This window comes from Protopterus annectens, chromosome 7.part0, assembly GCF_019279795.1.
Source record: "Protopterus annectens isolate FY-2018-M chromosome 7.part0, PAN1.0, whole genome shotgun sequence".
NCBI lineage: Eukaryota > Metazoa > Chordata > Ceratodontiformes > Protopteridae > Protopterus > Protopterus annectens.
Window position 1 is genome coordinate 1,088,691,860 of NC_056739.1, and position 16,984 is coordinate 1,088,708,843.

At 35.8% G+C, this 16,984-nt stretch overlaps 1 protein-coding gene across 1 annotated transcript in view; it reads right to left on the reverse strand.

The window, feature by feature from the left end:
• ITGA11 (integrin subunit alpha 11) overlaps window positions 1-16,984 on the reverse strand; it is a 1,670,941-nt gene that overhangs the window by 361,714 nt on the left and 1,292,243 nt on the right. The window contains exon 15 of the mRNA XM_044077667.1: window positions 12,038-12,168. Coding sequence (XP_043933602.1) covers window positions 12,038-12,168 — 131 coding nt within the window. The remainder of the gene's footprint in view (window positions 1-12,037; window positions 12,169-16,984) is intronic.

Consider the following 16,984-nt stretch of genomic DNA (forward strand, 5'->3'; position numbering starts at 1 on the left):
ACTATGTGGGTGGCAAGAGCCTTGGCCAGTATTCGAAAGCCTAAGGGTGACAGGTGCAAGCCATCTCTAGCGAAGCAGTGTGGCTTGTTGAGCATGTCATCACAGGTGGACAGACACTGGATCCCCTTTGAATGACACCAGAAACTTAGCGAATTGTTGAAATTGATAATTTTTTTCTTTATACTGTGGTATCATTCTTGGTGAGGGCAGGCTGCTACTCAGGGTCAGGGTCATACCTGCCTGGGCTACAAGATCAGAGAGCTCTTCCATGTTTCTTTTCATGTAGTCCAGGGAGGTATGGCTCAGGTCCTTCACACCAACATGGACAATGACAGAGTCATATTTGTACTTGTTCTGGAGTGACCTGAGTGCTTGAGTTATGTAGCGGATCCTGGAATCTGACAGGCAGCTAACAGTAACCTTCTCCTTATTCAGCCTAGTGAGTGGGACGTCAGTGTGCCTGACTATAGAGTCATCTATTACTAGTATATTGGGTATGTTATTTTGCCTTACGGACTGTGATTGCATAGCACACTGATTTTGTGAAGTATGTGTTTCATGATTTGTGTTGGGGGGTGGAGGTTGTTTGGATGTCTGCTTTGGAGGTCTCTGTTGCTTTTGCAGATTTTTATTTAGAGCCTCCGAGTATGTTTTCATGTACTTATGTGTGTTTTTTGCCGGTGCTGGTTTAATGGGTCTATGTGAGACTGGTGGTGTGATGCAAGTATTTCCCTTTTCCTCTTGACTGTCTGATCCAGCCTTGGGTTGAGAGAGCTTAGCCTCCAGTTTGGCTGTATAATTGCATCTCTCGCATGTATTAGTGTTTGGTGGTAGGAGGAGAGGCTTGTCTGTGTACATGAGGCAGTTGTAACATTATCTCAAAATGCCCAAATTCACCAGTTGGACTGGAGAGTATGCCTGAAACTGCCCTTTGGACATGCCTGGATAGGTACAGTGAACTGTTTTACTGAATGGCTGGTAAGGTTGAATAGAGTGCCTTGTCCTTCTGTACAGTATAGGAGGGTCTAGTGCTAGGGTTTATAAGTGCTTGCTATGAGTTTTGACCAAGTGCTGGGCTGAGAAATGAATAGCTTGAGTGCTTAAGTTGAAAGTTTGTCTAGTTCTAAGGGAAAAATTGAAGAGGAGACTTTGTATACCCTAGCTAGCCGGCGCTGCCTGGCATGCAAAACCAGGCAAATGCGATATTTTTATCAGGGAAATGAAAGAGATAAAAATTAGCCCAAAATGGCCAATAAACTACTAATTTCTGGGCTGAAACCACTCCTCCAGGGACAGATAGGCTGCTCAAAGCTCCCCTCTCTCACAGGTGAACAGAGAAACTTCCTTCTATCCAAGTAAGGTATGGGCAAACACAGAGATTTTGTAATACAACCCTGAATTCAGCAATTAACCTGAAAAACTAGGAAAAAAACCTTTGGTAAACCACCACGGCAAAAATTCCAGTAAATAGAATAAGTCCTTCCAAGTCCAAGACTATCAGACTTGGAAGGACTTATTCTATTTTATTATTTTATTTGTTTTGTAATAAATATCGCATTTTATCTACATTTTACTGGAATTTTTGCTGTGGTTGTTTATCGAAGGTTTTTTTCTACTTTGTCTCATTTTTCCATCGGTACCTTCAACAGTGTAAGAATAGTTTTTTTCCTGTTTTTTTTTCCCTTTTTTTCCTATTAACCTGAAACAAGTATTTATTTTTTGGGGGTTTTTTTTTTCAGAAAATAAAGCAGATATAATAAAAAAAAACTCTTTAAATGCACAGAAAGGGATACTTAGTGTTATATATCTCAGATCAGAGTTGTAGTCAATGCCACTAGTAATAAAGTAGGAAGAAACACAAATACAGTAAAAGCAGATGAATAGAATGCAACTATATATATATATATATATATATATATATATATATATATATATATAAAACAATAGAAAACGAACAACTGATTTAAAGAAGTTACCCAATTAACCAGAAAAAAGCTCAAAACTGAGCCCTCTCCAGCAGTCTTCAATTAGACAAGTTCTAACTGCACACTCCTGCTACCAGGGTACGGGGGAACCTTCTCCAAAAAAAGATGGCCTGCATCAGTGCTCAAGTTATACAAACAAAACTAGATTCAGCAGGCCTGAATCTGGTCTATGCTGCAGCAACAAGGCGCACCAATTTCAGAAAGAAACAGTTCAAATAAGCAGGCACAATAAGCCTGTGACCAGAAATTCCCAGCTCAGAAGGGCAGAATCCAGCCTCTTACAAGAGTGCAGACCACACCTTCTTAATGTAAAAAAACTGGCCCAAAGCCCAAGTGCTTAAACCAGAACTAATACTCTTTAGAACAGACACTAAGCCTTCAATCAGCAACTCCCAGCTCAGAAGGATGTAAGCTTCCTGTCCTGCCACAACAGTGCAGACCACAAATCTTCCTAATGTGAAACAACTGGTCTAAAGCCCAAGTGCATAATCCAAAGGCTTAGAATAACAGTTACAATTTAATCGGCTACCAACAAGCAGCAACAAATGCAGCAGAATAAATGCTATTAAGTACTTTTAGGAAACAGGCAGCAAGAGCAAAATTAGTAATAAAGTAGGAAGAAACACAAACACAGTAAGCGGATGAATAAAGTGCAAAAAAAATTTTTTTTTCTCTCCGTATTAGGTAGAATGAGCTAAAGACACTAGGCTGAGAGGAGTGTCACAGATTAAATATACCGTAGGGGCGGGCAATTGCAAAGCCACCAAGTATAAAAAGAAAACACCAATAAGGGCAGGGTGTGGGAAAAATCAACTCAGAAAAATAACACTTTCAACACAGATCAGAAGCCAGCAAATATGATCTAAATAAAACAAGCAAAAGCAATTAGAATACTGTAGAACTTTGGAAAGACGTGCCAAAAAAATATACTTATCAATTTATAGTTTGAGCTGTTTCAGTAGCACTCTCAGTCAGAACTCAATTAGATTCAAGCAATGAATGCAGAGTTAACAAACAGGGAATCTTAATTATACTAGCAAGCCTTGAGACAATCAGATAAAACACACAAGTTGTTTTGGCAGTATTTAACAGAGCAGGATTAAGGGTGGGGGAAAAATAACACTTTCCACTCAGAAAAATAACACTTTCAACACAGATCAGAAGCCAGCAAATATGATCTAAATAAATCAAGCAAAAGCAATTAGAATAGTGTAGAACTTTGGAAAGAAGTGCCAAAAAATATACTTATCAGTTTATAGTTTGAGTTGTTTTAGTAGCACTCTCAGTCAGAACTCTAGATTCAAGCAATGAATGTTTGCATTCAAAGCAATTTGAATCTTTGATTCAAATCTAACATAAAACTTACCTTAGAACATACAATCAATGGAAATGGAAACATTATCACTCGCAATAAGGTTAAATTCTGCATTAATAGCATTTAAAACAACAACGGTACATTTCTGGGCAGGAAGTAGTTCTGGTGTGGGAGAATGACAGTTAAGCTTCTCTGGGTAAATACATTTCAAAACTGACAGCAAAACCTATAGCTCTGTAATACAGCTATTCTAAAGGATTAGGTAAAGTTACAGAAATTGCACAAAAGAACATGGTGTCTGTGTTTTGTGTGTAAACTATAAGACTACTAGCAGTAAATCAGTAAAAGAAATTAATGAGAATTGACTGGACAACCTTCTGAACAACAGCATCTGCCTTTCTGGATCTCAGGAATCATGCACATAAAAGACTAGCAGGTAGACATTTGATGCTTAAAACAGTCATCCAAAAACACAGAGATGACTTGTTGGATAGCCAGGACAAAGTACATCAGGAAAGTACTTACGTACAATGCCATTCATTTCAGTATATCAGGAAGGGATATATTTTAGTTTTTTAATTTCTGCAAGTCTTTTGGGTTTCTAATGCCATGACAGGTACAGACCCCCATTCCTAAGTCTAGGCATGATTAAAGTTCATGAATTAGCATGGTTTCATTCCTGATATTAGCCAGAAGTGCTCTATTCACAGCACCACAATGTGCCCAGTATTGATTCCTTCTGCAATTCATATGGAGTTACACATATCAATAACTTATCTAAGGATGAGTAAATTCTCTTTTGTAAGACCCATTGTTCCTAGTACTATTGAAACTGCCTGGGTATCCTTCTTCCACATTGCCCTTGTTTCAGCCTGCAAATCCTGGTATTTTATACTTTGTGTCTCTCTGAATGTAAGACACTGTCACTGGGTGCAGCAATTTCAGCGATTAATGCTATTTTTGTCTTCTTTTCATGGACTACTATATCTGGTTTTCTTGCATATATTTTTTAAATGTTGGTAATGGATGATCCCATGTGATATAAACTTCATTATTTTCCATAATGCTTTGTGGCTCATGTTTCCAATGTTTTTCACCTACTTCAATATTATAATGTTTGCACAGTCCCCAATGCAACAGTCTTGCTACATTATTATGCTTTTCAGAATACAGTCCTTCTGCCATTAGTATATCACAACCAACAAAAAGATGCGAGACTATTTACAGTTCTGTTTTACAAAACCTACATTTTTCTGTTTCTCCCATATGTTCAATGGACTTTGTAAACCAATGTGTATGTAGTCCATCACTATCTTGGACCACTAATATTAGCCTTTCGTCTTTTGGTTTAAATTCACCTCTCCTTAACCATTCCTGTGTTTGAGCCTGATCAACATGAGGTCCTTCCAAGAGTTTTCTATACTCACAACTATAGTTATGCATTTTTCACATTTCTTGCCTTCTCATCTGATCCTTCACCTTATATTTTTTCTTTTATTTTTTTGGTACATTCAGTTGCTGCCTGGTTGTTATCTACTTCTGGTTTGATTTCCATTCCTGCTTGACACCGATATGCTTCTGCTAAACTAAGCAGGAAATCATCTTATTCTCCTCATATTTTGAAACTTTCACTATGTTTGGGTCTTGTGAGATCAGCAGATATGTATGCAGTTCTATGATTCCAGATCTGTACATGTAATCAGTTTTGAGGAGCCCCCTACCTTCTTCAGGATGGGGAATATATAGTCTTGTTATACACTGATTTTTTATAAATAATTTGATGAGCATGAAGTATCCTTCTTGTTTTCCTGCCCAACCAGTCCAACACCTTTTGGCGTTAGTCAATCACTCCAAAACTGTAAGTTAGGACAAGAAGAGCAAATTGGTTTATAGCTTGGACTTCATTCTTTTTCTTTTAATTTCTCCAAGTATTCTGGGTTTCTAATTCCATGAGAGGAATGGACCCCATTCCTAAGTGAAAGTATGATTAAAGTTTATGAAATTAGTATTGTTTCAATCTTTGATGTAAGCCAGAAGTGCTCTTCATAGCACCCTCAATGTGCCCAGTAATGACTACTTCTGCAATTTGTATGGAGTTACATGTATCGGTAACATATCTAAGTACAGTTGTAAATTCTTTTTTATAAGACTTGTTGCTCCTACTACTACTGGAGCTGTCTGGGTATCCTTCTTCCACATTGCCCCCATTTCTGCCTGCAAGTCCTGGTATTTTATGATTTTTGTGTCTCTCTTTACTTAAGACACTGCATTCACTTGGTGTAGCAATTTCAATGACCAATGCTACTTTTGTCTTCTTTTCATGGACTACTACATTTGTTTTTCTCACATCTGTTTTTTGAACTGTTGGTAATGGGTGATCCCATGTGATATAAACTTCATCACTTTCTATAATGCTCTGTGGCTGTTTCCAGTATTTTTCAGCCACTTCAATACCATAATGTTTGCACAATCCCCGTGCAACAGTCTTGCCACATTATTTTGCCTTTCAGTATACAGTCCTTCAGCCATTAGTATATCACAACCAGCAACAAGATGTGCGACTGTTTCCAATTCTGTTATACAAAACCTACATTTGTCTGTTTCTCCCACACGTTCAATGGACTTTGTGAACCAATGTGTATGTAGTCCACTATCTTGGGCCTCCAATATTAACCTTTTGTCATTTGGTTTAAATTCACCTCTCCTTAACCATTTCTGTGTTTGATCCTGATCAACATGATGTTGTTCTAGGAGTTTTCTATACTTGAAACTATATTTATGCATTTTCCACATTTCTTGCCTTCTCATCTGATCCTTCGCCTTATATTATTTCTTTTGTTTCTTGGCACATTCAGTTGCTACCTGATTTTTATCTACTTCTGGTTTGATTTCCATTCCTGCTTGACGCTGATATGCTTCTGCTAGACTAAGCAGGTAAGTCATCTTAGATTTATTATCCTCATGTTTCAAAACATTCACTACCTTTGGGTCTTGTGAGGTCAGCAGATATGCGTGCATTCCCATAATTGCAGATCTATACATGTAGTCAATTTCAAGGAGGCCCATCCCTTCTCCAGAATGGGGAATATATAATCATTGTATGCACTGATTTTTATAAATCATTTGATGATCATGAAACATCCTTCTTGTTTTCTTATCTAATCTATCCAACACCTTTTGGGGCCAGTCACTCACTCCAAATCTGTAAATTAGGACAAAGAGCAAATTGGTTAATAGCTTGAATTTTCGGGTCTATATCAGAACATCGAAGTTTTAAAACTTCAAATGTTCTATCGACCTGTTTTGAGCGAACGCTAAAAATAGCGAAGTTTCAGAACACCGAATTCTTTCCTAGGGAAAGAATTTGGTTGGCCGGTTCTGTGGCTTCGCTATTTTCAGCGCTGTGGTGGAAAGTTAAGGGTCGGGTTCAGGTAAGTGTGCGATTGTGTGGTCATTAGGGTTAGGGCGTGGGTTAGGTAAGTTAGGGTTAGGGCATGGGTTAGGTGAGTTAGGGTTAGGGTACGGGTTAGGTGAGTTAGGGTTAGGGTGCGGGTTAGGTGAATTAGGGTTAGGGGCAGGTTAAGTGAGTTAGGGTTAGGGCGTGGGTAAGGTGAGTGTGCGATAGTGATGGACCTTAGGGTTAGGGTTAAGGTAAGTGGATAGACAGTAGTGTATGCACAGTATAGTATAGGGTTAGTTGTAAGATTATAAGTGTATGTGTGTGTGGATTGATGTTTTTTAGGTGTGCCTTTGTTGTGTGTATGTGTTTCGGAATAGCGAATTTTTTCCCAAGGAAAACAATTGCTGTTCTGAATGTTCGATATTATGTGGTTTAGATATTTTAGGTTCGATGAAATAACATTCGCTATTTTCATCTTTCGATAGCATGATATAAACGCAAATTTTCTTCCTAGATGTCAACACTGTTTACAGAATTAATTTGTCTTGTAAAATATTCCTTACTAAGTTTTATTCACATTTGTTCATGTTTTATTGTTGATCCTTCATCAGTTTCCAAATATTTATATACTCCTTCTTGCTCAAGTTCTTTTATATCACATTCCTGTCCCAAACTGATGTTTTCTTGGTGCTGCATCTTTCCTAATTTAAGGGTTGCTTTTGCACATTTATCAAGACCAAATTACATTATTATATCATCTGAAAAAGTTTTGACTACTTGCAGTTGTGCTTTCAGTTCTAAATCTGATGAGCTATACAATTTTAAATAATCAACAAAGAGAAGATGAGAAGTCTTTACACTTTGCTGTTTTCTAGGAGCCAAGCTGTAGCCATGGCCTAATCTGTTAAGTAATATATGAGTTAATGATATATAATATAATATAATATAGCCAAATGTTTTTGGTATTATTTTTTCTTGCTAAAGCTGCTTTATTAATGGTGAGGTCGTAGGTGGTGAAGTGCAAACAGAGTATAGTGTGTGTACAACATGTCCTAGTACCATCCTGTTTGTTTTGTTCGAGCCATTGGGGTCCGTTCGGCTAATCTGTTAAGTAGACAGCTTAATGAGTTAAGGGCAAGACAGAATAGCAGTGGTGACAGGAAGTCACCCTGGAATATCACCCTTTGAATTTTTATCCATGAAATAATAATTTGTCCTTTATCATAGTTTAATTGCAAAGTGGTTTGCCACTGTTTCATGGTCACTGTAATGTAATTGATCAGTGTAGGATGTATCTTATACACTTTTAAGCACTCTTTTATCCATGAATATGGGATACTGTCAAATGCTTTTTTGTAGTAACTCCATGTCATACTTAGATTCTTCCCCTTTTTTACAGTTCTCCACTATAACTTTATTTAACAACAAATGATCCTTTGCCCCATATGACTTTCTTTTATTGCCCTTTTGTTCTATTGCCATAATTGAGTTTTCTTCTAAATGACTATAAACTCTGTCGGCATCGGTTCTGGTGTATAGTTTATATGTCGTCAGAAGGCAAGTTATTGGTCTATAATCTCTAGGGTAGCTTGCAGGTTCACTCTTAAGAAGGAGCATTGTTTTTCCTGTTGTTAACCAGGATGTTGTCTGTTTGGGTTGCACATATAAATAGTTCTTACTCATGGCTAAATCTTTGTGCAAAGATGTTAATACTTTTAACCAAAAGTTAGGTACTACATCTGGGTCTGACGTTTTCCAATTAGAGGCTTTTCTTAACTTTATTTCAATCTCTCTGGCTGTTACTTCACCCCATTTCATATCATATACCTTTAAACTTCTTATTCTTACTTTTACTTCTTCTATCAATTTAGCATTTTTGTTATGTTCCACAGGATCTTCATAAATACTTCTGCAAAATGTATCTATTTCTTCTTTTTTTGGTGGTCTTTCAATTCCTTTTACCTTGTTTCCCAATTCCTATAAAACTTATTTTGGTCATCAATAAACTGCTTATTTTGTACTTTTCCATTATATTTATCTGTGCAACTTTTAAGTTTTTCTGCCTGTGCAGATATTTTTAGTTTATTATTTGCGATAGTGCATGATAATTCCTGATCCGTTATAATACTGCGCATTGCTTTTATCACATCTTTCTGATCTGTTCCCTCTTCTACTCTCTTCTAAAAGTGACACTTGTTGTCTTAATTGCTTTATAGTTTTCTCTATTCTATACTTCCATGATGGTGTTTGATTTCTCCCCTTCCTTTTCCTTACTACCCTGTGTTCTTGTGGTAGACTTTTATCTGTTATTAATTTAGCTGCACAGTGATATATCCTGTTTACTTCTGTTATATCAAATGGATTTCTATGGACAGCCCTAATTACTGTGTTCATTTGTTTTATCAAACTTCAAACTTTTTGGGTTTTACTGACCTTCTGTCTTTCTTTAATTGATTTTAATACGTCTATCTATCTCTATTAAATCAAGCAACTCTTCTCTTAGCTCATTTTCTTCTAAACTGAGGGCAGATTTTTTGTTCTCCATTTCCTGTGGGCATTCTATAGAAAGTTCTATAGCATCTTCCTGTGGCACATTCTCTTCAATTTCATCCTGTGTCATCCATTGCTCTGTCATATGGAATTTCCCTGGCCTATCACTCCTCAATATTGACTGCATCAGAGTTGCCACAGTTTCCTGTTCCTTCCCTTGCTGTTCAGCTTCGAGTGAACTTTTATACTGGTTTCCTGTGAAGGGCTCCTAAATATCTTCATATGGCAACTGACCTGTTGTTTCCCATTCCACTGGTTTCTCCTTAATTTGGATGTCCATTGCTCTGTCCTGCTGTGGTGTTTTCCGAGTTATATTTTCTACACTGAATCCTTCACTTCAGTTACTGCATAACCTCAGCTTCTGTTTCCTTAACTTCTCCATTACTGATCTTCTTTTCTACTTGCTCTTTGTCTTATTTTTTGAATTGTAAAGTTTTTCATGTCTGGATTCCTTTGCCTATATTTCTCTTCAAATATCTTTGTTGCTGCTCTTTTTGTATTGATTAGTTTTGCTTTCTCCTTTGCATAAATACTACGGCATATTAAATCTATTTTTCTTTCCCATGTCCATATTTCTTCTTCAGATGTCTCCTGATTTTCCTGTCTCACCTTACTTGGGGGACTCATTCCATCATGCTGTGATATAACCTGTGTTAGACCTTCTACACCAAATCCTTCACTTTGCAGGCTTTCCATAACTTCAACTTCTATTTTTTTAACTTCTACTTTACTAATCTTCTTTTCTGCATTCTATCTTTGTGATATTTTTTTATTGCAAATGTTTCCATATCTGCATGCCTTTGCCTGTATTTCTCTTTGAATATCTTTAGGGCTGCCATTTTTGTATTGATTAATTTGGCCTTCAACTTTGCATAGATATTGTACCATATCAAATCTCTCTTTCTTTCCCATGTCCATATTTCTTTTTTATACTTTTCAAAAATCTCTAGATTTTGTTGTTTATATTTTCACACTTCCTCAGATGCTTCTTTTTCCAAACAGATCAAAGTTTCTTGGTCCATATAATGTTTTTCACAAATCTGTTGCATTAACAATTTATTTGAAGCTTCCAACAGTCTTTTGTGGAATTATTTTTCTTTCCTGTAATTTCTGTCTTGTGTCTGGAAATTCTGGGCTTTTTGCATAATAGTAACAATATAAAATTTAATTCTTATCCTCAGTAGTCCACTCTATCATTTTTATGGTTCTTCTTTGGTCTATCAGTTTTTGTGTTTTTTTGTTAACTGCTACTTCCTTCTATAACGGGGGGGGGGGGATCATCTGCTTGCACCTGGCCCCATTGTTGGAATGTTTCCATATTTTGAGGATTCTACACTGTCATTCTTTCCAGTCCTGGCACCAGTGCACCTACCAGGATTGGGCCTTTTTTTATCCTGGGTCTAGCGCACCCAGCTATCTTTTCTAATTTTCTGACCTACTTCTGTCCCTGATATATGTTATATAAAATACAGTCTATAAATCACTTTTATATTGGTGAAATTTTGTGTAAAACAGGGTTTACTTCATGAAGGTACTCACCAATACTTGAGGATGAATTCAATTTCAGCAATACTACTCTCCTTTGATTGCTGACTTATCATCTCTCAATTCGGACCCCTGGGTGATGGACCCTTACCCATCTGGGTGAGTTTACCAATGATTCCCGAGTGGAGGATTGTATCAAAGTCCTTGGCTAAGTCTAGGCAGGCTGTATGCACAGATTTGCCCTTGTCTAGGGCTTTGGTAACTGTCTTGAAGAAGTCCACCAAGTTTAACAGGTATGATTGTATATCAAGACAATTATACCATTCCTACTTTCTGATGTACAACTCTTTCAAATTCTTGCTAAATAAATACCGTAAACAAATAGCTGGTTTATTGAAAGCTAAATTAGGATCAGTAATAGTCACTAAAATTCCATAAGTAATAGTCACTAGAATTCCATAAGTATGTGGGGTAGTTTTGTCTTTAACAGTGGCTCCGTTAATGTATGGATATCCTGTCAAGTTTCTATATTTTATGTTTGATGCCATATCTTCACCCCTTCTATTCTTAACCTTTTTAATTATGAACACAGTTCCCTTTTTCCAAGAGTGCTAAATTGTATGCTGGTCTGATGATAGTGGCATTGTGACATAAATGGCAAAATGACAACATAATAAAAAACAACTGTGGCCCATTCTTGCTAACAGATCATGGTACTGTACTACAGCAAAAATACATTTCTGTATTTTGCAGTATAATCGCACACACTATTACACTACATCATAAATGAGTGTGCACATCTTGTATAAATTCATACTGAAACATAAAATGGCAACTGTATCAGCTTTGCTTATAAACCTGTTATGTAATATCCTACATACTGTTTGAAAAACTGAAATCAACCAGAAGTAGTATTTCCTGAATTTTGATGGAAATAATCAGTTTTTCAGGGAGCTTGTCAATCCTGATACTGTTTGTTTTTGTAACTTGTAAACACCATCTAGTATTGTTTCTGCACTTGAGTGCTTGATGTCTACAACCAGGACCTGAACAAATTTATTATTAAAGATGAGAATGATTTGCTATCTTTTTTTACATAAAGACACATCCATGTCTATTAACACAATATTTCTGCATATGAATTGTAACATCACTCCAAAACTGATTTCCTAAAACCATTGCTCCATGCAAAGTAATGCCATTGTTATTTTATTTTAAAGTTGAAATATACCTTGAAATATTAAAGGATAAGTTCATGTATTATTGACTAATGATAAAAATGTGAAATTTACTGTAACAAACCATAACACCGTAGCAGACCCAAGTGATCCCACTGCCAAGTCCACAAGGCCATCTTCATTAAAATCCAGCTGTCCATGGATACTCTGTCCAAAATACATGAAGCCATGAGCAAGTTCCAAGGCTGCAATTCTCTGTTAAATAAGGAAAAGCACATCATTTTCAGTGATATAATGGGTACCTTAACCATTCTACTATATGGCACTATATATATATATATATATATATATATATATATATATATATACACACACACACACACACACACACACACACACACACACACACACACACACACACACACGGGTCTCTTTCAGATGATTGAGTTTTCACATTTCACAAACTCCGAAATTCACATGGTAAAGACCATATGGTAGATTTTTTGAAAACCTGAAGCTTTTGAATGGAGACTGTGATACAGTGAGGATCAGGCAATTTTCTCTTTTCCACACTGTAGTGCGATATTGGAGTTGGTACATATAACTTGCAGGAGGTGTGGAGGTTGCAGCCTCACACATGGGTGGTGCAGGGCGGCTTGCCCCCTGCAAAAATGTAAAAAAATGTAGAATTTTGTAGTTTTTTTGTGTTTTTTTTAAGTTTGAGTTTTCGGAAACATGATCATATGGTCTTGACCATGTCAATTTTGGGTTTCTGTAAACTCAGTCATCTGACATACACCCACATATAAATATAAATATATATATATATATATATATATATATATATATATATATATATATATATATACATATAGATATAGATAGATATATATGGGTCCATTTCAAAATACTGACTTTCAGAATCCCTAAACTCAAAATACTGAGACCAAAATCTCTAAAGTTCAAAATATTGAAAACTCAAAATACTGAAACTCAAAATATTGAAAAAAAAAAAAAACACAGTACAGCAACACAATATATTGCAGCAGAATTACATAACAGAAACATATTACTCTTCTGCAAGTACACTGGGGGGTAAAGTGCAATCTTGGAGTTGATATATTTAAGTAGCAGGGGATGTGGGGAGTGCAGGGGGGCATGCCCCCTACTTATACTTGGAGAAGAGTAATATGGTTTGTGTTTTGTTTATTTCAGTATGTACTTGTGCTGGAATATGATAAGTGTTGGTATCCTGTGTGTTTTCAGTATTTTGAGCTTTAGAGATTTTGGTCTCAGTATTTTCAGTTTAAGAATTTTGAAAGTCAGCATTTTGAAGTGGACATATAGATATATATATATATATATATATATATATATATATATATATACGTGTGTGTGTGTGTGTGTGTGTGTGTGTGTGTGTGTGTGTGTGTGTGTGAGTGTGCGTGTATGTATATGTATATATATGTATATATATATATATATATATATATATATATATATATATATATATATATAAGTCTGTGTGTGTATATATATATATATATATATATATATATATATATATATATATATATATATATATATATATATCTAGGACTATTGAACAAAATTTCAATAGTCTGAATCCACAATCACCAAACACACTTTAACGAAAGCGCTTTCACCGAAAAACCACTTTCGTTAAAGTGTGTTTAAAAAAAAAAAAAATAAAACATTACTTTTACGTTTTTGCAGGCTGCACCCCCCACCTCCCTACTTAAATATTCTCACTTTGAGGTCGCACTACAGTGGGGAAAAGGGAATTTTCCCTTATCCCCACTGTAGTGCGATCTCCACAACAGGCATACTTACGTGAAAGTGCCTTTCGGTGAAAAGCACTTTCGCACAAGTATGCCCGGCCGAATCTGTTTTGGTTATGTTGCCGTTCGGTGATCCGTACGGATCCCATATATAATATATATATATATATATATATATATATATATATATATATATAAAATATGTGTGTCTGTGTGTGTGTGTGTGTGTGTCTGTGTGTGTGTGTGTGTGTGTGTGCAAAACAAAAAGGGGTAATATAGTCTTATTTAAATGTTTATCAGTAGAATTTAAGATAGTATACTATTGTTCGACAATTTTACTCCATAAAAATTGTGTAGTTTTCTGTGCAGTCTGTGTAATTCATTGAAAAAGTCTTGCAAAAATATTATGCTTTTAATGCAGGCTTGCACATACATGTGTACCACTTCCTTAAATTTTTAATTTGTTTTCTGTGAAATGAAATGTTCCTACTTACAAAATCATATAGTTCAAATGAAATTTCTTCAAGTATACACTGATCCTACATGACTCTGATCTAATCTTAGTGTATTGTATCATATGAACAGTAAAATATAATACATTAGCAAATAGACCTTTGAAAATATGATAATGATTATCCCCAGCTTTTTCACCATCTTTCATTCCCTATCTTCCAACCTCACTTAATATATGTCTTTAAATTATTTAGGTAGTTCTCTGTGGCTGTTTCATGCATTTTGAATACCTGTACCAAGTCTGTCTCCAAAGTTTCAGATGGAAGTTTGATTTGTGTATATGTCAGCATTCGAGAACTGCACTGTCTTTGCATTACTCATTAAACTGCCCTCTTCCAGACATATATCATGCCTTTTCTTCTCTAAAGATATTGTCTCATAATAAGACTAATCTCCACTAGGCATTTATCAATGTTTGAATATTTGTAAGCTTTAATTTACACTTCACTAGTCTTACATGTATAGATCCCTCAGTTTCATTATTTATTTTCTTATCTGACAGAGTAAATCAACTAGATGGCCTTTCTTTGAACTGTCTCCATCCTGCTTTTCCTGTATATGTAGCTGTAGTTTCCAGAAGAGGGCAGAGTATTCTGGGTGAAACCTTAATGACAGCAGCATTGGTACAAAAAGTACATCTTGTTTTTACTGTTTTGGCTGTTTATACCTCTTCCAGAATACTTGCTAGCATCCTTCAGGCCTTTTCACATCCTTGGGATATTACTTGGCCTTGTTTACATTAGCAGATATGACTCCATCTTTATCCTTCACTTAGTATGTCACTACAAGGATTTATAAGTCTGATCTTGGAGACATTGTCCTTAGTATTCATTATATAAAGTCCTCAGTATTCATTATATAAAGTGCATACAGTTTCTCTATCCTGAGTTACATCTTCCAAATTTTAAACATACTTTTTTTGGCATATGCAGAAGTACATTCAGACTAATAATGTTTTTTTTTTTACTTCCACACTTAGCATGTTATACTACACAATTTATTTCTAATATTTTCTTCACATACAAATCTCACACTGTTGTTTTGAATAATTTCCAGTCAGCTATTCCTCTTTCACAAAAAATAAATTTTTGGATAAACTTTTGCTGGGTGTATTTCTATTAAGTATGTGTTGTATGTAGCTCTCTCTATACCTATATCAATATCTGTAGCTATACCTATATTTATATCTCCGTCTCTGTTCAACTCCCTATATTGTCAGTGTTTTGTGTGTGTGTGTGTGTGTGTGTGTGTGTGTGTGTGTGTGTGTGTGTGTGTGTGTGTGTGTGTGTGTGTGTGTGTATACGTCTTGTTAAATATCTAATGTTCACAAGAGCACAAGAACAAATGTTAAAAAAGCAGTCAGTTTAGAATTAATCTAAAGTGAGTGAAAATATGAAAAATTAAAATACATAATACACCAAATAACATCAGCACTCAGCAAAAATAATCCAGTGACATATATGTTGTAGACTGGTTGGTTTTTACCATTAGTCCAGTGTCTTTATCAGTCTAAAACATCAGCACTTCAGATTCAGTTGAATAATATAATTTGATCATATGATGTATTCTTACAACCAATGAATTGCTGCTAAAGGCACAAACAATTCATAAAAAATAAAAAGTGAAATATATTTATTAAGAAAATACATTAAACCTATTTATATCTATATCTGCATCTATATATTTATATATGGTTTCACTTCACTCTGTGGAATCATCAGTTTATTATTGTAATAAAGTTTCTGGATGCCCTACTCAGACCGTCTCAAAAAGCTCCAGCTTTACTCTGTCACATATCGCCTACTCAGAGGCGATTTCTGCCTAACATACAAAGCTATGTCAAACCCAGAGCTGTTGGACATGCTCCACGTAAAGAAATCCCAATCCCTCCAAGCTACATGCTCTAGGGACCTAAACCTTGTTACCATAATAAACAGAACATGCTGGAGGGATAGATTCCTGTCCCAGAGACTTCCCATACTCTGGAACAGACTACCTATCTATGTCAAACAGAGCTCCTCATTAGCACTCTTCAAGAAAAATCTTGATGATTGGATGGGAGATAGGAAATTCACCCCGGACATCACTTCTGTGGCTCTGCTTGACAGGGGCACAGAAAAATAATTTTCTTGGGTGGCAAAAGCCAGGGTACCATTTGGCTAGGCTTATATAAGCCCTAGGGCCAATAGCCTAGTACCTACCTATGAACCTATTTGTTAGAAATGTTGAAAGAATGAAGATCAATAGTTTGTGGGTAAGTTAAGTGTGGGTTTGGGATTTGAATGCCATAACATTCTCATATGCCAAACATGTTGGCATTAGGGGAGAGAGTGTGTGTGTGTGTGCAAGTATTTGCAGAGTGGGCCTAGAGTAAGAGCTAAGAAAGGGGATATATTTAGTGTTATGCCTGTGTGCTGTTGTATGTACAGTATATTTGAATGTCGTGTTTACTGTATGGAAAGTGCTTTTCTAAGTTAAGGTTTATGGTTGGGGATAGTGTCAAGGGTAGCATTAGGATTAAGGTTAGCATGCATTAGTAAGGTGCAGCTGTTGCTGTGGATCCACACATCTATTTTTACTTACTAATTACTTTATGTTTGCAAATGTACTGTGATTTAATCAGTGTAACTATGCTACACTTTCAGACACATTTTGACAGACTGCTGGCTTGTATTACAATTTTTGCAGGTTTAGTATTACTGTCATTTTCTAGCGCAAACAAACTAATGAAATGATAATGTTTTTGTTAAAAGTGT